The sequence below is a fragment of the Anopheles cruzii genome, chromosome 2 (assembly GCF_943734635.1).
Source record: "Anopheles cruzii chromosome 2, idAnoCruzAS_RS32_06, whole genome shotgun sequence".
Taxonomy (NCBI): domain Eukaryota; kingdom Metazoa; phylum Arthropoda; class Insecta; order Diptera; family Culicidae; genus Anopheles; species Anopheles cruzii.
Window position 1 is genome coordinate 9,236,289 of NC_069144.1, and position 23,391 is coordinate 9,259,679.

Sequence of the window (23,391 nt, forward strand, 5' to 3'; positions counted from 1 at the left end):
TATTATGATTTTCTTATCAAATTCGTTTTCCCTGACTTTTTTAGTACCGATTTATAGCTATAGATGACATTCTGCAGCTGCCGGAAATGTTCCCTCAACTCGACCGATTGAACTTGAACATCCCGTGCGAGTATCATCACGAGCCTACCATCGATAAGTTACGTAAATTACTTCCGACATGCGCAATCAAATTATATGTCTCTCCGTATACGGCCAAGGGATGGAAGATGAAAGATATGGTAAAAGAATGGCAAAGAGGCGAAAATATGCCGGTCTGGGAGAAAGAATGGGTATGGAACGAATGGAGAAGTTTTTAGACGGACGACACAGCTCAGAAAAGCAATATATTCTCAGAAAACGCGCATCGTAAAAATGTTCAGATAGTACGCACGCTTAAAACTATAATTTACAGAAAGAATTTCATGATAAATAAATAAATAAATGAAGTATCAACAAGCCTGAGTAATTCGCGATGGCGTTCTTATAACATTCTAATACGATTCGAATAAGACTCCCATCATCTGCATCGGTATTGTAGCCCTAACTTCTCAGCTACCTTATTTGCTCTCTGATTTCCTCAATAACTTCACTTCCCTTCAACAAGGTGCTCCGGACAACCGCGGGTGTACTGCGGATAGTGTACTGCCGCTACCGAAGGCGCATAAACCCACCGGAATTATTTAAATGCGTTATGGAATGCGCACTTTTACGGCGCAATCGCCGTATAATTAACGCTTCGTTCAGCGGTGGCCCATCATACTTAAAGCGCCGCAGTCCGGGGCACAACATCGTTAACGTCGCGTAAATCGCGTGCATTTCTGACCACCCGGCCGGTGGCGAGCACCCCGCTGTGCGCGCGAATCGCGGTTACCTTGTGCAAAACCCGTGCAGGCGATCCGTGCCTGCTGCGCCTGTCGGTTGCACTGCCCTGGGCAGCGAGCCCAGCATCAGCTTCGAGCCGGAGCCGGAGGACCGGAATTGTTCTGGCGCGCACGAGTTTTATTTCCCGTAATGAGCGAGATGCATAATAAAATGCATCGAAGCGAGTGACAGCGGCTTTTCCCATTTTTCAACCAACACACAGGCCAGCGCCCATGCGAGAGTCGTTGTCGTCGTCGTCCTCGTCGGGGAAATTAAAACGAAAGGACCATTTCGCGTCGAGGACAATTAACCAAGGGCCGACCGAAGCGATGAAAAGGGGAAATTGTCCGTAGCCTGTAGGGTGACAGCAAACAGGGGGTCGGAAAAAAGCCAAAACCCGACGCGGAATGCGCGTATCCTTCGGGTGCAACATAACTCGCTGCACATGTTGTAACATGCCCGCTTACATCGACGGCTCGCCATAACTTACCGGCCCGTTGTCGGCCAAGCTGGCCCGTCAAGCCGCGTTGGGGGCGCGTTAACATTTTTATTAGCGTCCGAAACGGAACGGAAATGATGGCTCGGAAATGATAAAACAGTTCAGCTCCCTGCCCAGGCAGCGCAGGTAGCCACTACTAACCGCCCCACGTTGAGCATTAACTAAAAATATCCTATTAATTAACCGAGCTACCCCGACGGGCCGTTCGGTTGAGAGGTTCGACATCTCGCGCCGTCAATGATGTCCTTTTTCCAGTGGCCTGAATGGGGTGGGCTGACCAGCGCGGCTCGAATTTACGGTTATGACACCGCAACGAGGGAAACCCATTCTCGAACCCCTTTTCTTCGGGAGCGACCAACAGGGATAATTAACTGCTGCACACGCGGAAAACACGGAAACACCCCGGCCGTCTCGCTGAAACCGGGCGCAATAAACGGAAAGGATCACGCGCCGAGCAAGGATTGTGGCAGCAACCAACGTGTTCCGGGAACGGCAATCCGGCGTGTTCGAGATGCTCGAGATAACCGCCACAGGAAGCGAAACCCCGAAACCGAAGCCGGGTTGGTCAGCCGGGACGTAAAAACGCATAAAAGCCTGAAGGCTGAAGGCTCTAACAAGCTGCTGTCGTTGTTTTGGGGATGACCCAAACCCTAAACCATCCTCAACCCGGCACAATGGCCCACTCCGTCCGTGGTCCATAACTGTTAAAATAAACTGTAAGTTGTAATCATAATCAGTCGTCCAGTGTTCAGTGGCGAGCAGGGGGCGACAATTTGTGCCGACTCCCCATGGACGAGTCCTGGCAGGCCTGATCCGGGGATCCCCTACGACTGCCGACACTATAATGGGGCCGGTACTTTGATTAATTACTGCACACGGCCGTGCCTCGAGATCTGGCCCCGGCTCCTGCTGTGCCCGCTGCTATAATCCAATTACATCAAGGTCTCCAAGGCTGGCTGGTTGTCCGGGAATGGATCGATGCAGATGATGTTCTAAGAACCGCACATTTGTTGGGTGCTACCATTACTCTGCCGAGCCGACCGGAGAACCGGAGACTGTGGCTCAAGTCTACATCTGCATTGTCATCCGGTCCGATCCGGTAGTCCGTACCCCTTCCGCGGCCTACACACGCTCCAGTGCGCGGCTCCGCAGGAGGTCTCCGAGTCTCCTGCTTTTGACCGTTCCAGCCAGCCAGAGCCAGTCAGTCAGTCACCTGCAACAGTCTGCCGCGGTCCGAAGCGAAAGGATTCGAAGCATAAAAGGTAACGACGCCGCACGACGCCAGCAGCGGTGGTGGCGGCGGCGGCGGCGGCGGCCTGGTAACGACGGAATTTAAATTAATCAATTTGTATCCTGCCGTTTTATGGATGTTTTGAAAGAATTTCAAATTTAGATATTACCCCGAGCGCGGCCACATTCTTGAGCGGGAGGGTTACGCAAAGAGCGCGACTTCGTTGCAGTTTCTTGCGCTTCTGAGTCCGCGCTCGTTGGCCGTTGTTATGGCCGGTCGAGCTTCGGGGGGTCACTTCACTGCGCTGCTTGGTCCGGAACCCATCATCGACATATCATCGCCGCGAATGAATGGGAAACAATGTGGCTTAGGGGAGTGTGGCTCCCGATGGCCACTCCTTTGAGTGCTTGAACTTCGCCTTTAGACGTTGTGGTCTTTCGAGGTCCCATTTGGCCACCCGGTCCCCTACAGACACCTCCCGCAGTCCGAAACACCGGCCACGGGAACCACCACTCGCCGACTCCCCGTGCTTCCGCGGCCTGTCATCGGATGATTATTTATTTGGAATAATCGTAGGGAAATGCGGCTTGCTGTGAGCGCACCGAGCGCGCGCGAGACCGAGATGAAATATGTTGGCTGCGTGTGATTTATATGCCGTCTGGCCACCGTCCTGCGCTGACCCGTGGCGCAGATCTCAGTTCGGTCGGTTGTCCCTGCTGCGGCGGTACCCAATTCGTGGCCATTGACCGGCCATCTGCGCGATGGAGGCTTCAAGTGTGCGGATTCTGGCGGAGGTTCAGCCTCATCCGATTGAGAGAACTGCCCGAAAAGATGTAATTACCGTCCCGCGAATGACCGTTGCAGCGGGTGGCCGGCCGAGCTGTTCTGGGGGCCGTGGAAATCTGGACGATCTGGGCGCGGACCAATCCGGCAGCTTCGCCGCGACATAACTCGCCGCCGCCGAGGGAGCCATGTTTCAGGTGCTTATTGACGGTCAGCCCCAAACGGGACCGAAGTACGGGTCGTTTCGGGTGCTGTCCGCCCAGAACGGGGCCGGCCAACCAGCTGTCGATAGTCGGTGGGGGGTCCCCGATTGGGTAATAGGCGAATGGCTTGATTAATCAGCCCGCGATCGCGAAGCTGCGTCGTCGAGGCTCGTGAGAAGCGACAACGGTTTTGGATCGGCCGGTGATGTCTTCATCCGTTGGCGGGACTTTTATGACACTTGCCAGGGATCAAAGTGCTCTTTACGATCCTATATTGCCATCTAGGGGACTCTGGGACTAATAAAGTCTTTGGTTTTTATTTCCGTTACAAACCTTGTATCGTTATATTTTGTACCAAAACCGCGTCTTCCTTAAATGTTACCTCATTCTTTTACTTATATTAAATTATATAATATAAATATTTTATCTAATTTCACTCCATAGTTCCTTCAGTGCAACATACGATAAAATGGTCTTGGGCGTTAAGCCTTAGGTCACATAAATTCCTCTGTCCTGTACGATTGTGTGCATATTTCTGCCACTCTGCGTTCGTGTTGGCCGCACGAATTAATTCGTCACGCTGTCAGCATTCTTGTCCGCGCGCGGCGGCCTAGCATCAAGGACCCTTTCTCGCCGCCACCGCAAAATATTGACACCAAGCGGAACGAATCGTCGATCTGCGACACAACTGGTCGGCGAACTGGCTAGGGTCCTCTTCCTTTCTTTTGATGCCCCCTGTGCCCTATTGTGCACACTTCTCAGCTATTGATCCGTTTGTCGAACACGGCTTTGCTGGGGTTTTGATTTCTTTCTTTCGGCGGCGGCGGCGGCGGCGTCCCGACCGACGGAAGGACTCTTCTTACGCCGCCGCGTTGTCTCTTTGTCGGCAAACGGCAGTCGGCGGCGGACCAGACCAGAAAGGACACCGGTAGCGTCAGAAGGTTCCGCCCTCTTGACAGACGGTGAGAGAGAGAGAGGGAAAAGTCAACCAAATGTCATTTATTTTCTTTCGGGACCGGGGCCACTTCCTTGGCCAACGTCGATTTGGCCAACGACAAATCGGTTCGGTTGCGAGCTAATTGTTTCGCCCTCAATTGTGCCATACTTTCCTGCGTTCCGTGTTTTTTTTTCCATGTGACCTCACTCTGTCTCTCGCTGCAACCACACGGACTACCACCGAATTCCTCCTTCGGTCGATTGTGTCGATCCTTTCTCGATTCGGCTTCCCAACCTCATGTCTATTTTTCGTACTCTACAAGTGGCTCGTAGGGGACAGCGGCACCGACAGAGAGCCGAAATTAGGTTGGTTGTTGTATCCTTTCCCACAGGACATTCGTCACGCGAGACCAGCGCCTGATAGAGTCTTCTCTTCTCGATCAAGAGAAATCACGAACAAAAGGCATGGCCGGAACAGTCGAGATAACGGAGTTCCCGTGCCGGTTTCCCGACCGCATCTTCACGAAGCCAATGGCAGCGGAGCAGGACTGCATCCAGAGTGTGTCCTTTCGTACCGCTCGTTAAGGACGAAGATCAACAGACTGCAGGAGCGGCATCGCTTGACTTGATTTAGAGCAGAGCTTGAAGATGAAATGACACCGCTCCGAAATCCGAAAGGGGACCGAAAAGGACTCAAATTCCTTCCACAAGGAGATAAAAGGGACAAAAAACAGGACACGGGACCAGGCTCACATTATCATGTGGTGCACGTTGACTAATAGGACTCCGGGAGGAACCGAAAGCGCGCGCAACGGGAGACGCTGCTGCCGCCGCTTGTTGTGGGAGCATTCGAGAAGCCGTCCAAAAAATTCGACCAACGCACATAATTATGAGAAATGTTGCCGCAGGAAGCTAAAGGCTAGGGTCCCTCCCGGCGGTTCCCTGCCGCAGGGTGTTCGAGAAAGGCGGTGATGTTGCGCAAAGGGCTACCGGTTTGGTCGAGTAATTGACCGTTGAAATTAAGGACCGCAAGCGCATCCTTCGCCCGGTGAGCCCTCCCCAGTTCCGGGTTTTATCGGCTTGTTATCCTCGTTTTATCGTCGCCCGAAAATGGGTTTAATAAATTTTGTTTATTTATCTGCAGCTCTCACTCGCTCTCCGTGGTGACTTTCGAGGAGACTTTCGGGGTGAGCGGATTGGTATTTCCCGGTGGTCACTCCGGTGGAAAAAAAAAAATATCCGGATCCGGCGAAGGATCCGCTAGCGGCGAACATGAATGGGACCAGACCAGAAACCGGAGTGTCGTAAACCGGCAGCAGCAGCAAACGGAACGGAAGTTCGAACGGAGAATCGAACTGGGTAATCTGGTCGAACAGATTCGATAAATTAACGATGCCGAATCAGATCTAATTAAAGAAACTGCCGGAACGGAATCGACGGTGGCGCGGGCGTTGCTTCCGCACAGTTCGCCCATCGCCAGACGGGCGGAGAGGGATTGGAAGCGAAAATGAGGCAATGAGGCGCGCGCAGGCAAAGGGGGCGATGTCTCCGAAGAGCGATTGTCCTTCTGTTGGGCGTAAGGCGATCCGGCTCGGCTATCAGATAAGACGGAGCGCGTTCGGAGCAAACTTGGAGCCTGTGGACCTTGTTGCGCTGCATCGCCGACGGTAAATCGTTGGCGGTTAGTGATAATGATAATTTAAGATTACGTGATTATGCTTTATTTATGGCGTTTGCAGAATAAGCTGTCCCTCTGCGGACGAGTCCTCGTCCTCGATGGGAGTCCACAGTACGCGAAATGAAATGCTTTTACGGGAGGCTTTTTCTTTCGTCGGATTAAATGTGGCTCTCAGCCCCCCGGGGGGATTCGATTCAATGGCCTGTGTTGAGCGAATTGTAGAATTATCGAACCACAGGAGAAGTAGAGCAATAGGTTAAACCTATTTTGCAACCTTCATTTTGTTTCTTTTCGATAACAGTCTCTGTAGGTAACTCTTCAAGTTAATTGGCGTTAGTTGTGTTGACATTAACTTACTAGTGCTGGATACATCGTAACGGGCTTCCAAATCGGTCCACTCCTGACCGCTGACCTACTCACAACCACAAAACCTGGCTGACCAAAACCGTGACCGTAGACAGTTGTTGTTCATCTCCGTCATTTCATCAAATTTGCAAAAGCCCATCCCGGCCGCGGTTCGATTTAAGCCCGGAGTCAATATTGCATCGCCCAAAAATGCAACCGCTTCCGGCAGACGGGTTTATCTGCGTGCCCCGTGCGATTATCCTGCGGCTTTTGGCCCAAAACCCGGCCCAGATTCTGGGGACTTTCCGGCGAAATCCCCCTTGGTCTCCCTCAACCACACCGTGTGTACCGGAACGATCAAATATGGATGGCGCTCTAAAACCACTTTCGAAACTTTTTAACTAAACCATCCTCCCCCCGACCGGACCCTCCGCAAACGTAACTCGCCCCGCTGCACTGCTAAGCCACCGGGGCGAGGGGCCATCCTATCTTTCATCGTACCGACTGCGGTGAAGAGTGCGTGTAACGTGCGTGCGTGCGACTTAATCCCCTTCAGTGCGGATCGTAGCCGCTTCAGTGTTGTCCATAAATCGATCTGCCTGTTCCTGGTGTCCGGCGAAACTCTTTGCCTGAAGCTGAACTGCATCCTGGAACCCCCGGGCGGGGGGTGAGTCTGAAACTTTGCAACCTCATGTATCTGTGGGCTGTTAATCGTGGAAGTTCCCAGCCCAAATCCTCCCGGCTTCCGGGAGGATTGGGCAGCGTGCGCGAGTTGAGCAAAGCCTGTCCTCACGTTTGAGGCCTTCCTTGGTCCTTGCCGTGCCCTGTGTGTGCGTCCGCGTGTGTTTGTGAGCACAGGAAGTGACAGCTTTGCAGCCGATGCCTCATAAAACATGCATCCACGACCGACAGCGAGCCGACGGCTTATGCAACACGTGTAGCACGTCCCCGCGTGGTGGTGGTGACTAGCAGATAGCATACATTCAGGCGCATCTCGAACGGCGAGCGCCTGTAGTTGTTGCAATTTCGGAACGTTCGCTGGACGCTCCAAAAACATCAACAAAGTGAATTATCGATTAAAGTTGCGTGTTTTCTTTTGGCCTGTCCCTGTGTGTGTGTGTGTTTTTTTTCTTGGGGGTTCCGTTGGGAAAATTCGGCCCCTATTATGTTGCACAACTCCAGCACACGGACAGGTTGAATCTGATTTTTCACCTGTGCACCGTATTTTACTTTCCCCTTTGCGCCCTTTTTTTATTGCACCCTTCGAACCGAACGCGGCAATTGCAGTCCGTTCTCACCGACCGCATGCGGGGACCGGGGAAAAATTACTGATACAAAAAACAATCCCCTGCGAGGTGCAACTTCCGTTGGCGGCGAGGAAAAATGCGGCAAAAGGTGGCAAAAGCAAATGAAACAAAAAACGAGGAGCGTAATCGAACATATCCACCCGATCGGGGTTCCGAGAGGGATTCCGAGTTTTTCCGTTCGGTCCGGCTGGGTGGGTTCGATAAATAAATAAAAACTGCACACCGGTGCAATAAAATATGTACAACAAATGAACTAATAAATATTAAAATGGGAAAAATAGCAACAGCATTGTTTGGATTTAACGAGCGAACACCGAGCAGCGGGGTTTTCCTGCTCCGGGGTGTCTCGAGTATGTTGCCTGTGCAGATGTAGGGAGCAAAACGGATCAGGAACAAATGAACCTACCGAGAGGCTTAAACGAAAGGTTTCCACAGAGTCCTCCGGAAGTTCCTGTTCCAATATGGTGAATCAATTATGTTGCTGTCTGCCTTGAAGAATTCAGCCAACTTTCGAGCCAACCCACAAACGGGCCGGTTACACCGATTTCCTATGCAAATGCTACGTCAGAGAACCGGAGAGCATAATAATAATAAAACAGCCAACAGGCAACGGCAACATGGCGCACGACGACGGAAACGGCCCAGGGACAAGAAACAAAGCCTTCGAAAGGAAGCGGAAACGGCCGTGCCAAGCAACACACCCCATCGTTTTTTTTTTCGTTGCTGTCGGAGGGCGCAAATTCAAATAGATTCCGCAACCGAGCGCATAGCGCGAGTGCTGCAGACATATAAATGGGGCGAACCGGGCGAGTTTCAGGCAGTTCATGAGCAGCAGCAGCAGCAACTGTGCTAGGAATGGCGCATAATCAAGAAAAGAACGCTGACTCCGTCGCGAAGGCGCTACGGCTGTGTCGGGCGAAGGAACCTTCCACGGTTGCCGTGGAGACGGCGCCTTGGATGGCGCCTTCTGGTACGTGTTGCCAAACACCGAAATGGCCGAAACAGAAGACAGACCAAAGCGCGGGCACCAATCGATGGACGAATGGGCTACGACGCGGTTGGGCTCGATGTCTCTGGTCGTCGTCGGGGGGTCGTAAATATCGCTGGCTCGTAAAGTATAGACGGCGGACCCCCACACCAAGCGGATGGCGCGGATCCGAACGTATCATCCTCCCGAAATGGTGAGCACGTGAAACCGATCTGTTACCTCGACGCGAAGGGACGCGGTGGTCCGAAAGTGCTTAGAAATGAACTTTTCCGAGGGAGCGGCCAAGCGTGCGGCCAGCATATGAGGCCGATAAATAAAATATGCTCCACATGCTCCACTTTGTTGGACGCCGACGTCGGCCACTGTTCCGTTTGATTCGCCCGGCTAGGCGATGCTAGAAGACGTGACTATCGCTTCTCCGGAGGCAAAACAAACGCAAGACAACGCCGTTCCGCCGCCTCCGGTTGCCCGGAAAAGTACACCGAAGACGCCCAGCCAGTGGCCGGTGGCTGTGGAAGATTTTTGGGAAAAACCTTACCACCACCGGAAGCATGTGGCTCCGGGGCCGTTGTTTTGCCGCGTTTTTCTCCATTCTCCACGGGAAAGTCTCGACCGGAAGTCGTTAGAAGTCGCCCAAGAAGGTGAGGGCTGTTCCGGGCGTAGGGCGAAATAACGTGCCGACGGTTGCAAGTTTGCATTATTTTAAACTGTCTTTCGCGCTGGCTTCCGGCTGGAGGGTGCGCAGGGTCCCTCGTCGTCGATGATCGATGACGTCGGCTGATGATGTAAAGTTTTGCTCCTTTTTTCAGCTAGGGGTGCGAGTTCTTCCATTCTTATCAAGATGAGAAGATGTAGAACAATAACACAACGGCAACCCGGAGGGTTGCATAGGCAAACAGAAAACAGCATAACGAAAACATAGGCACAACAGAAGAAGATTAAACGCATCACTAAAGAGAACATCCTCATGCTCGGTGTAAGCAGCGCGTTTTACACGCGTTCGGTCGATGTTTTTCCAGATGCCCTTTTTCGTGTTTATGTTGCATGAATAAGTGAGTTTTAAGATGCATAATTCGTTCCAATCGATTTATGCTGGCTGACTCGAATTTGCAAGTTAAATTACTGTAACCTTTTTGGTGTAAAACATCGGATGAAGGCCAATTTTGTATGACCGTTTTGGGATTTAAAAAAGGGCCTATATTGAACAATCTGATTATAGCAACAAATGTAGTAAAGTTTTGCGTTTTCGAAGTTACACCATCCATCAACCTTTCGGAAGCAAGTTTAATCCCACGACAGACCATAAATAGTTTATGCTCGAACGGTTACATATAGCGATTAATTTTCTTAAGTACCTTCGTGCAATAAATACATGCGACCCCGAATACACGCAAATCGCTTCCAATTTAGATTATTGCCCCTAAATTGATTATCTTCATTTCTTATGCACACAACACCAATCGAACGGCGAGAGGGTTCGTGAGTTTTCTGTTGCAATTTGGGAGAAATCATAACTCACCAACGCTTCGCTAATCAGTTCGATTGTGAGGCCACACTTGGCCCTCGACGAACGGGCGACCATTTCCATACCATTAACTCACATCTTCCGGGCATTCTACTCGGCTCGGGGGCAACCTGCCTCGACATTCTCTGACTCCGTGTGGCCCTCTTAGGGCGACCCATTACGGCGACCCCTTAATTGATGCGTATCGAGGCCACACATGTTCGGTGGACGGCATCCTGCAGTTGCAGCGAAATCGGGCCCAACCATCCCGGCCTCGGTTTAATACGATTCGATTAATTTCAGCTCCTACCGGGTTTCGGTGCCGTCGGGTCGTCCTGGTCCGTTGTCGTCCTTGTCGTCCCCAAAAAACACTGCGGCAACCATTAGCAGAGCGGTTCAGAGAACTCATCCGGATCCGGGATTGACCGGGGTCGATGGGTTTGATCACCTTACTCGAGCAGGCTCGAGGCACGACGGTACATCCGCTTTCGCGCCGGCCGGTCCGGAAGGACACATCGGACACGAGCCGGGTTTGTTTATCGAAGCGGTGAAAGCAATAAATAAACGCACATGTGTAATTGCTGTTAATTGCAATCACCTACCACAATCGGGCGTCCATTTATTGCCTGCCCCGGATTTACCCTCCGTTCGCCAGATAGAGGGCGAGCGAACATCTGGACATGTCCTTGGCCGGATACAGCTCGCCAGCTGGGCCATATGGTCCTGTCAGTCCGGACCGGGAATCCCGGAATAGGGAAGGAAATTTATCGAAAATTAATCTGCCTCTGCCGGAGAAGGCCCCGGGAAGCTTCGAGTGTGGCGGCCATGCTTCGGATGACTTTCGATGTTTCCGAATCGGAGACAGTAAAGGTTGATGAGGTCGCCCGGAATCGAAAACCTTATCTTTTGCACCCTCCACTCCACTCGCCCGTAAAGCTGCTCTCCATAAACTTCTCCAAAAGTCCCAGCTCCAGTTGGGTCCTCGAGTTGGCTCGAGTGGCTGCTCGCTTACCGAGGAGCGTCCATCTGCAGGGATTCAAAGATTTCGATTATTGATAATGAAGTTTTCAAAGAATCGGTTAGACGAGAGTACCGATGGACGGTCCCAAGTGGCTCGATAAGTATAAGTGGCTGTAAAGACAACAGCAACACTTCTCGAGACTCGGTCCACCCACAGCCCGGGTGGACACGCCCTGGACCGGACCGGTGCTAATGCCGGTGCGATTATTAACTTTATACACACTCCGGTTCGATTGGAAATCCTTCTGTGACCCCGCCCGGGGGTCAAGATGAGATGCTACCAGGTGTACAGGCAGGCGTCTTTATCATCTTCCCGTCCCGGTGGTGGTTCCGAAGAAAGTTCCAAATCGAAGACTCTCGACTCGAGGTGCCGGCTTTTTAATGCCTCTTGCCGGACTCCGGCAATGGGTCTCGAACGGGCTCCGTTATGCCGCACATTCTTGACACATTTAAGACCTCGGCGTCGTCGACGCAATCTTCGTAGGGCCCGGGTCCGGGAAGAAAATAAAGTAACCGTAATCGTATCGAACTAACGATAATCGCCCCGCCGGGTGCCACCGTCGTCGGCACCGAAGGATGCAACCGACAGGTGTAGCCTGGGCCGCCTGTCCAACCGTTCGACCAATTAGTTAGTGTTAATTGCGAATTAAACCTCCTCAGGCTCCGGAGGCTCCGGTCGGCATCGGAAATCGCGGCGGGACGGAAGTACAGCAGAGCAGTATTGTTTGTGGCAACACAATCGGCAAGATTATTGGGTCGGCAGCGTTTCGCAGAGAAGTGCTGCCCAAGATGGGGCCATAGGATTGAATTTATGCGAGCCATTTTCAGCCCTCACGCTGAGTCGAGACAGTGCCGGGAAGTCATAACACCGGGAAGCGATGATTGGAGGCTCAGTTTGCTGGCAATTGAGCCAGCCGTTTGATCGGTAGTTACAAAAAGCAATTAAAAACGCGGCTCCAATGGTGCGCTGTTTGGCTTATCACATTTTGATAAGGAGCAATAATGGAGCAAAAAGTGTTTCTATTTAGCAGAGTCCGCCAATAAAGTTTAACATCTTGGATTGATAGTATTTTACTAACAATTTACTACTACACTATTACTTTAGAACCTCAAACTAACATTCAACGTTTCGAACGGGCGATTCAAAAAGAAGAATATTCATTTTTTCACAAATTATTCAAATTTATTCAGTAACTGAACTTCCTTTTGCTTTCCACTGTATACGCAACACGTGCAAAAATCTAGCCGTGCTCGCTAAAATCCGCACTTAAACAACTCAACGGCCCACTCGGCTAGTATTATTTATAACCAACATTGCGAATTAAAGTACATACGGCCGGCCGCTTGCACTTAAACTCCTACGCCCCTCCACGCCAAGATAATGCTGCGCGCGCGCTAGTGATAACGCCGTAGTGTCAATGTTTGCCAACCTTCCCTCAAACAACGTCAATGGAGTTGTTTCGCTAACACAATCTTGACTCCCCTTGGCTGAAGCTGTAGCGTGAATTTTAAAACCTTAATGTTCGACTCAGTTCGCACCAAACCTCCTCAGTTGGCCAAAATGTAAATCCTTAAAAAAATAAAATACAGGTTTTCGGTGCTGCCGATCGAGCTACTGCATATGTCTTGTTCGCACCACCCATCCTTTAGGTGCCGACTGGCCGCACATCGAACTGCGCAACATTATTCGTGAGCCGGGCAGGGTTCACTTCACGGTCATGCGCACTGCACTTACGCCGCTGCACACGCGCATCCCTCACGCCGGCTCACTACTACTATTGACTTAGCAAGTCACATGACGGGACCAGTTGCAGTTCGACAACAGAAACTGCAGTGCGAGCGCACTGAGTGAACCTGGTTATCGTGGCATTCCGGCTGCAAGATGCCTTATTCCGAGTTTCCGGACCTGGTAAGGGAATTGTGAGTGCGTAGCTCAGGTGCAGCAGCAGCAGCAGTACAAGCCGTGAGCCTTTTTCAGGTTTTGGCCATCATTTTTAACTACCTCGGGTGGGTTGAGCTGAAAGCGGCTTCGCTTGTCTGCCGCCAATGGGAGAATCTGGTATTCCGAGGTCCCCGCATGAATCAAGTGGTGTTCATTCACACGCAAATGACCAGCTCGGCTTATCGTTTGATTTGGCTGAACAGTAACCGATTATATCAACACCTTGAGCTCGAGCTGGGCAGCCGCTTTGGGCCGACTTTTGAAGAAGTGCTACAGAAGCTACAGAAATTCGGGTCCCACATTTTGACGCTGATCATATGGTCACAGGAAACGCTCACTACCGACCAACTGCAACGGCTTCTGGCCTTGGTCCCAAATGTGCAGGAACTGGCGATTAGCTGTCTTGCCATCGAGACGCCACGGAACGACCCCAACCGGCTCGGTGCCCCGTGCCCGAAGTTGGCCAAGCTGAAGCACTTGCAACTCAGCGTGGTATCGTCCGATTTACGAGCCATCCGGGATGCGCTCCGGTTACCCAGCAACGCCCCGCAGCTGGAAGGTTTGGCCTTGTGCAATGACGACGGAAGTTTTGCCGATGTTTTGCGACATTTCAGTGGCCAGCTGAAGCGCCTTGAAATGAACTCCGCGACGGAGCGGCTTTTTCGGCTGCACTTTCCCCGGTTGGAACAGTTGAAGCTGCGGCCCGAAAATCGCCATGAGCAGCTTCGGTGGTCCTGTTTCGAGTTTTTTCAAATGCACCGCACGCTCGACCAGCTCTCGATCCGCTGCGCGACCCCGAGAGACTTGATACTGACCATCGCGAGCCATTGCCGGCGCATCACGCGTCTGGGGATTAATGTAGCCAGCTTCGAGCCAGGTGAGTTGGCGTGCCTGGCGCAGCTAACCAAGCTGAGGGTAAGTACCGGGATTTGACCACCAAATATTGGTCCGTGGCTCCGTGGCTCATTTGCGGGGTGCGGGTTCCTGTTTGCAGCGCCTTGAATTCATCAATAAGGTACAACCGCATGTTTTTACCGGATGTACGCCAATGGCTTCACTCGATAAGGTCCGCTTTACATCGAGTGATCCTCGAGTGGGAGTGTTCCAGGGGCTCCACCAGCTTGCGCCCCAGTTGACCTGTTTGGAGCTCGTGGAAGCCAGGTTAGCAGTTCCCGTTGTGCACTTCATTTGCGAAAATTTCTCCCAACTTGAGGTGTTGGTATTTGATGACTGTGAGGTAAGGATCAGATCGCAGCCTGAATGGATGTGGGTGTGTCCTGCTCACTGTGCGTACTTCGTTGCAGATGGAACCGGAGGCCCTCGAGCGAATCAACCAATTGCCACGTCTGCAGGATCTTCGGTTGATTGGCTCAAGCTTGCGTGACTACTCAAAGCTTCCCCCGACCAACGTTCGCCATCTGACGATATCGGAGTGGAGAGAGGTAAGCAAGGCTGGTGCGAAGTGGCCGGGATAAGTTGAGACGCGCTAACGTGTTCCTTTACTCGATTGCAGTTCACAGCAACCGAGATGGTTAACATTCCGGAAAGTTTCCCCATGCTCGAGACGTTCATCTCGATTGGCTGCTCAATCAATGACCGCGGTGTGGAAATGCTCCATCAAACGTTTCCGAAATGCTCTATCAATATAACTAGACGCTGACGTCCCATTTAAAAAAAGCCCAACATTCAACCATTTCAACTCGGCGAACGCCCGACCAATAGTTCATCGCACCGGCAACAATCCGGAAATGGGCAGCATATTTTTTAACGAGCCGCCGCGAGAGATTAGAAGACACCGCGAAGCGCGGACGATACGAAGACGAGAATTGAGCCAAGTGGCTATTAAACATTAAAAAGGAGGCGCTTTGTCGGTTGGAACACACACACACACTGGTTTGAGACCCCAGAGAAATCCAGAGCATTACAATCCCGAAGGACATTCCCGTGCCGGTATACGGCACAAAATATGAGGCAAATTGCGCTCCCAACGAAATAGTCCATTAAAATGAATTCCTCCCACGGGGAGGGAGCAAAACTTTAGTGGGGCGATTTGAGTGGAGCGTCACTGGCTGATGGACAGTTGGTGAAGAGGGCCAAAAAGACAGAGAAAAGTAAGAAACGCGAGTCCTTCTCTGCCAATTGGCGTAAAACGTATGCGGCTTTAAAGCGTCCCTCTTTCTCTCGCGCTCAAAAGGGAACACATGTTTGGTGGCCCGATGTTGGCGATGTTCCGGGATACTCACTAAACGCTGGCCGTGCCACTAAAAATTGACGATAAAAGTTAACTTTTTCAATTAAAATAAATTGTTGAATACGTTCCGCGGGCGGCGCTGCGCTTTTCGGGAGCCCCCAGTACTGGTGGCCACTGACGGAAGTGGAATTGGAAATGTTAACCAAACTGTAACTTTCGGGCCGCCGCTTCGACTGACGGAGCTAGTTTGCACCGGATACCGGATTCATTTACATAGCAAGCCCGCCCCCCGTATTGTCTGCTGCTCCTTTGAATAGCATTTTTAGTTACTTGTGGGCAGTGTGTGGGTAAAATGTAGGAAAACCCCACACGGGGAGTACTTTAAATGGAAAAGTTTCTACTGTTACTGTTAGACTCTGTGTGTTGGGGTTGGTGGTAAATAAAATTTAAACTTAAGGCCAAACAAAATGTTAGTAGAAATTTACAGAAAAATATGGCACTCGAAATGGCACGCGGAACACAAAAAGTGCCTAACTCGCTCGCTGACGACATGCAAAAAGCCATTCATTATGCCGTACGTTGCACCGAAATAATGAAGAAAAAAAAACAGGACGCGGCAACAAAAAACGGCGATTTACGGCGAACGGCGCGAACTGGTAACCTAGTTGCGGGCATTCATGAATATTTTAAAACGAGCACGATATTTCACGGTCCCGGTTGTGCTGTGGCCCAGTGCAATGGGTCACGCGGGAGCTGCAACATTTTGAACGATAGAAACCATATGTGTTGCTTCCCTCGTGGCCGTCGTAGAGTAGAGGCCCACACGAGCATGAAAATGCATCCATCAACATGGAAGTGGCAGATAGTGGAAAGTTCGAACCTGGTCTCCCTTTTTTGCTTGTTAATTATTGTTAGGTCCGTGTTTTTGTGTAATACAGGAAGGACTATAGTCGCCATCCTGTTATTTTATTCAAGTGAGTATGTTAGGATGGTAAGCGAAGCTTCTTGACACTGCTGCAGCTGCAACTGCAATCTGGTCTCTGCTTTGCAGCCCATTAATCCGCGGAATGCAGAATTTTAATGATCCCCAGTCAAACACTTGACACAGTTTTCACAGGCGATCCCAATGGATCGATCGATCGGCCGTTTTCTCGGCCTCGGATTGCATCGCCCGCTCGTAGCTCGTCACTTTTGGCATCCGGTATACGCGCTCCGTAAGGCGCGCCCCCGAAATGATTATCCTGCCAGCAAAACGCCCGCTTCCTGTTGGACGGGCAGCAGTACAAAAAAAAAACGAGGGAAAACGGCGAAAAAACAATCCACCAATCCTTCGCCATTCGGCGTACGCTCGGCGGCGACGGCGGTCGTTAGGGTAAGTGTTCCTCTTCATTATCATTATTCATCTTCCGTGTCCATTTCCGGCGCGCGGCAATTTCCACTACGCGCCTTCGATTGCTGGCTGGCTGGCCGAATCAGGAGCTTCGAAGAGTTTCCGCTTCGGAGGACATTTTACGTCACAGCGTGACAGCTGACTTAACGATGATGATGATACTAGAGAGCTTCATTTCCGCTCGCCCCCCGTTCCCGCTCGGGGTCTGGGTGATACATTTTTAATCGGCGTAACAAGTACGGGACACCGTCCTTGAGCCGCTGAGCGTTGTTTGGACTTTAAAGTAGATGGTTCCTTTTTGCGGGGGGTGAAACAATAAAATAAAATTGTAATAAAACGGCTCTGCCAAGGTAAAAGTGAACAACTTTCTCGATTCAGCCCGCGACAAATTCAGCCATTCTCAGGGAGGGCTTTTAAAGTCCGTCCGGCCACCGAGGATCTCCCTGTGCCGATTGCTAATTAAAAATGAAATAAAAGATTCCAATTTCCTTCTGCCAACTGCCAGGAACGGATTTTATTGCTAGTCGCAGTCGCTTCATCTTATCTGTGGGCCCGTCGAGCAAAAATGTCATCATCGTGGTGTTAATCGTTGCGCAGAATGTTAATTGCCGTAGGTGCGTAAGACTCTTTTATGGGGAAGCATTTTTCAGTCGACAAGAACGTCGAATCCGGTGCGAAACCTATGGCAATCAGTGAGGTTGGCGAAGGTGGTTGGCTCACAAATTATTAATTTCCTGCACTTTGAAGGGATCTGGGATCTTCGTGGGGATTTGGCCTTATTTTTTCGGTAAACGCAGGGCGGGTTTGCTGAACATTTAGCCCCGGAGGTTCACACGGTGGAAAACAATTAGAATGAAATTTTTAATCGCCCTGTAATCGCCTGCGAATCCCCGTTTGAGGGCCTTTTGGGCGGTCCGAATCCGAAATGGCGCGCGAGGGAGCGCGATTCATGCCCGTGCAAAAGCCGTGGCCTTAGTCAAGCGAAAACTTTTCGTAATGAGCGAAAGCTTATTCAGTGGAAAGCCGTGGGACGGATTTTCCGGTACTCTGGCCGTTAGTGTCGGGCCATTTAGAGGGAATAATTTCTATGTTTTCTCTAAAAATCGACTCACACGCAGATTAGTAGCGGCTTATTAAGCTTTATGTCAACGATGCCCTCGGCCGGACCGTGGGTTGCATTTGCATTTAAATGGCAAGTTGGCCAACCGATGAGGAGTTCCGGACAACGATGGGCGACTAGGCTTAGGTACGGCTTCGTGTAAAACTATTTTACGGAGTGTCATTATGTTTAGAGACTTTAGGATCGTCCGATAAAAGTTTTGCAGAAAATCAAGCCGGAATATCTGTACCATTAAGTTGCATAATAGAGCGCAGAGTAAGGCACTGTCAATATGTCTCCTCGCCTGAGCTTCCACCGAGTGTGATTTTATTTCACCGAAAATTAATGATCAGCGTCGTGCGCGAATCTCATTATCGATTAATTCACATCAGCCGCTGAGCCGTTTATTGTTATTGTGTTCGACCGAAGTGAAGTGCACACACAGGAACCACCCGCCGCATGTCGATTATGGTTTGCTTTCTGCGAATCCGAGCGTAACGCGGACCAATGAATGATGTAAAATTAACTAAGCACTTTGGGCGAAACACCAATTACCATCCCATTCCTGGGGCTCCCGGGAAAGTTGGCCCCGGTCCGGCCCATGAAAAATGGTACATGTTTCCGGCCCTTCCGCCGAAAACGCGAGCGCAGGATGTCGTTTTCGATAATTCATGCTTTTCACGAGCCAATAATAAATAGATAATGGTCGACCGGTGTCGAGTGTCGGCGCGACAATTTTCCATCCGGCTGACTCCAAACCCCGCAGCCAACGGTCCAGCAGCCAATTTAGCACGCCGGTCGGTCGGTCAAATTCTAATGCCCCAGGAGGTGGTGTGTGGTGTTATGTTGCGTTGGTGAAATTGAAATGCAATCGATCCCCGGTGCGCTCGGTGAAGGTGAAGAACATGGCCAGTTAGAGCCACTCATCGTGACTGTGCTCGTGTTCAATCGAAACATTATTGCTGTTTCGATGGCCAGCCGCAAACCGACAATAGTTTGGTTGATTGGATGCACCACTCGGACGGGGCTCGCACTTGACGTGTTGCCACTAAAAGGCAGTCATTCGATGTTCAGTCAATCCGCCGGTTCTAATCCATTTCGGTTTGCTGTTCCAATTTTTAGTTTTCTCGTTTTACCTGGCCCCGCACAGCGACACGAAGAAACACTGCCACTGCGGTGCTGCAAGGACAACCTTGTTTGGAACATGTTTTAACTTTCGGGAATCAATGGGGATGCGGATCTGCGCGCGGGACTTTTTTTAATTTTCATCCGAACCCGACGATGGAATCTAAAATGGGTTTCCGACGACTAGCCAGCGGTTTTCCAATTCAATTCGGTTTGTCAATTCTGGTGTTCGATTTGTTTTAACGAGTCGGGCTTAGAAGAGGGGTTTTTAAAGCGGTGTTCGAGGAGTTCCATCGAACTTTATTTAAACTAATTTACTCTAAAACGTTCTCTAAAGTATTGAGGGGGGGGTTTCCATTTCCAAAACCGCTCGAAAAGTTAAGGTCGGCTGCCAAAAACACAATGATTCATCACAATCCCCCCCCGAGGATGCGATGCATCCATCGATCATTTCGCCCGCGTTCCGGCCACCGGAACGTCTCCTTTTTTATGCAACATTACTCCCGGTCCCGAGCCGGGCGATGTTTGTTATACACACACTTTGTTATCACCGTCACGTAATCCACACCCGATCATAATCAGCTCCATCATCATCATCATCATCATCGCCGCCGTCGCCATCAACGCGTAATCGCAACGTGAAGTTGTTACCGGGCGCGAACGTGTCCTTTTTTCTGGGTGCTACATCCCTCCCCTCCCTGTCCCTCACGCCCTGATAGATCGGAGGGCGGGCGTTCGTTCAGAGCGAGTGGATCGATTTTCAGCCACCAATTTTCCACGCAGCGTGTTCGATGATTTCGCAGCACATTTTGCCACTCCTTCCGGTGGCTTAAGAAACTGGGGCAGCATCTTGGGCGTTCACACCACACCGTCTCTAAAGCGCTAATGATGTAATCATTTTTTATGCTCCGTAACATGAGCGGTGCTACTGCTGCTGCTGCTGATGGTGGTGGTGGTGGTCCAACTTCAAGCTAATCCAATTGAGGCAGCCTCGGAAGATGTCGTTCACGCATACCGAATGAAGTGGCTTGCGGATGAGCCACTCGAAAGGCGAGATGCCTTCCTTCTCGGTGCGTGCTCGGCGGAGGATGATGCTTCTCACCACGCCCGTTATTAGTGGAGCCTTTTTGTACGCACATCGCCTAAGGGGCTCGCCGGAAGCCCACACGCAGCCAGATAGTATGCGGCAACCTGACGGTGGCAACATAGAGACCCACACGACGCCGAAGGTTCCACCAACACTGAGAGGCGTTATCATGATTAGGCCGTTGCTCTTTGCATATCTTTTTAGGTGCTTCCCAGGGTTTTTGGGCTCTTTTGTTGCATCCGTTTTTTTTTCATGCCCTCCGAACACTTCCGGAAGTTGCATCGGTTGTCCACATCCGATGCTGCATGATGCTCATCCAGGGCCAGCTCGTCAGCAGCGTCAGTGTTATTAGTTGTGATAAGAAAAATCTCATAACCACTCGCCACCGCACACATCGACGGTGGCCGTTTCTGATTCGCTGATTCGTATCGTGGGCGCCGGAGAAGACGTACGCTGATTAACTTTTTCGCCCCAGCTGCTCCGGTCGCTCATGAGGAATGTCTGGCCCGAAACAGGACAGCGAAAGAGTGAAACTCGGGCCGGGGCCGGAACGGGCACATAAATGTGTCCAATCTGCTGTACGGTGTGTTGCGACACGGTCTGTGGGGCCATCATTTGCGAGAAAAGATTGCTGAATAGGCAACACGTTGCCGGGCCGGGGCTCTCGATGATGATGATACTTTCCTGCGGCCGGAGGACCTCGGGCAAAATGAGATAACATATCGCCCGGTGCGCCCGCTGCTGGCTGCTGACCGATGCAATCTGCTAGTAATTTAAACGAAGCCTGATTTGGCCGCTTTATGTCGTGCTCGCCCGAAACTGTGTGCTTTGCATGTTTTTTGCCATTTTACAGGAACGAAATCGGAGCTCCAAACTCCAAATACTTGCGTCGGAAATCGGGCCAATAAATCAAATATTAGCCCCACTTCCCGTTGTGTTGTTTTAATAAAACCCCCACAACCAACGTCCGTACGACCGGAACGGAACGGGTGGCGAGATTTTGTCGCCTTTTCAAACATAATTCAGTGCATAATTTATGGTTCAATAATACTTGTTTTCCATTGTGGAAATTGTGCAGACCGGCAAGTCGGCACCCGGCCAAGACATTTCTTCGTCCCGGCCGTCCCGGCAATCGTTGGTGACAGTGTATTGCCGGATCCCGAGGCGGATCCCGGGGCGGATTTGGCATGAAGCCTTTCTTTTTTTTTCTGTTGTTGAGAAAAGCGTCTTCACCTTCACGACAACGGCCACACCGACGGTTGCTCATCTTTGCGCGGGATGCTCTCTCTTCGGTCCGGACCGACGGATTTTCTAATAACGGAAAGTGTGTTATTGATTACGGTTACAGCTCAATAAATTCTGTGTGCCATTCGCCATTCGGGACTGCGCCACTGCGTCCCGACGAATGCGCTGCTGCTGCTGCTGCTGCTCGTTAGCTCAGATTGAAAGGATAAATGACGATGCTGCCTTCCAACCAAGGGAGGCCAAGAAGACGATGACCGGCGAAGCGAAGCATGGATGTGCACTTCCCGCCAAAGCCAAAGTCTCGGTGGTTTGGTGGCCGATTGCATCCCCCGTGTTGGGGGATGCCCGTAAGAATGAGCAAGGATTTGCACAAAATTGCACTGCTCGACTGGCTGACTTTCCGGGACGGTATTGAGGCCATAAATCCATCATCGTTTCCTACGCTACGCTCCTGGAATCAGCTCGACGGTCTCGGTTGACGGTTCGTTTGCTAATCTTTTCACTCGGAACGGACTGGAACCGGGACCGGGTCGACCGAGGAATCATAAGTTTAGTTACTTCCGGGCACCCCCGGGACGAACCACTTCTTGAGATTTCGCTTCTTGGGCGAGGGCTTGTGGAGCGAAGAAAAATCGTACAGCAAAATCCGCTTACGGAGGGCGAAGGAGGAAAAATATGATTCGAAATTGATGAAAATGTCAAGCGCACGTGACGCGTGCTGTGTAGACGATGTGCAGCAGCACCAACCGATGAATCGATCGAGAAATAATGTTAGAAACTGCAATTTAATTGTTTTGAATAGATAAATGTCACTTTGTCAATGGCAAATAACGAGTTTGGATTGATTTTGCACAACTTTAAGCTGCACGATGTTAGAATTTATAGCTTAGTCCTTAAATGATTAAATTTCTCTATGCTTCAAAAACTCGGAGACCCACTTTTTCCACGGAGCGTGCTTTTCTGGCAAAGATCCTTAATTCTACGTTGGCCTCGGTTCGTTCGTCTTTTTTGCTTCCCATCAACGATTCTGATGGCCCTCCAACGCGACGCGGGCAACTACTTGCACTTAATTATGTAACCGGAAGCAGATTACGGCCAAAGTGGATTCCGTGCAATCGTCCGGACGCCCGGAAGCAGGAACCTTCAGCAAGACTCACGGAAACAAACCGGCACCGGCACTGCAAAATGGCGGCATGTGCCATTTCCGAGTCGCGACATTCCCAAAGCGAACGGGCGATTCGGAAACACAACGACCAACTGTGTGTGGCGTGGAACGGGTGCACCTTGTTCCCATTTTGACGAGATTGCCGAGTGCACTTAAGGTGGTCCCCTCTTTGCATCCACCAGCGTCCGCGTGAAAAGAAAACGCGAAAAACCGCACCGCACGCTAAGGATGAGCGCGGAAAACGCTCGACCCGGCCCGACTTGGCAGAGGAATTTTCCTTCACGGAATTCCAAAACACACAGCTACACAGTTGTACGTGTATCCGAGGCCGAAAGTGTCGTTGTCGTTGTCCGGGGTGGGGGGGTCGCCCTCCCTAACGCCACCGCAACGACAACATACACTTCCCCATTTGCCGGTTTTTCCGAGTTGAACCATTAAGCAAACATCACGTTGGGCTGGCTCGCCGAGGAGCGCAAAACCGAACGGCCCGGGGAGGCCCAGCCACACAGACACAGCACAAAATGTCCTTCCACCGCCGTAGGCGTTAAGCCAACGGCCGCGGCCGACTCCGCACGGGGAAAAAAGGAAATTTTCCTTAATGGAAATCGAGGGAACACCGACACCGATCGTACCTTTGCTTCGCCGCATAAAAGTATAATGAACATAATGCTTCTTCTAAATCGCACCGCCGGCCTAGGGGACGGCGTACACACACATGGCAACATGGCAAATGTACGCAGGTTAACGGTGCACCCTCTAGAGGGACCAAGCATCTTCAAGAAATCATACACA

At 51.1% G+C, this 23,391-nt stretch overlaps 1 protein-coding gene across 1 annotated transcript; it reads left to right on the forward strand.

Moving 5' to 3' along the window:
- The first annotated feature begins 13,340 nt into the window (after positions 1-13,340).
- Positions 13,341-15,448, forward strand: LOC128276743 (uncharacterized). Its single transcript, XM_053015206.1, has 4 exons — positions 13,341-14,212; positions 14,292-14,534; positions 14,602-14,739; positions 14,811-15,448. Exons 1-4 carry the CDS (start codon positions 13,433-13,435, stop codon positions 14,955-14,957), a joined length of 1,308 nt encoding a protein of 435 aa, XP_052871166.1. The 5' UTR covers positions 13,341-13,432; the 3' UTR covers positions 14,958-15,448.
- Positions 15,449-23,391: the final 7,943 nt, after the last annotated feature.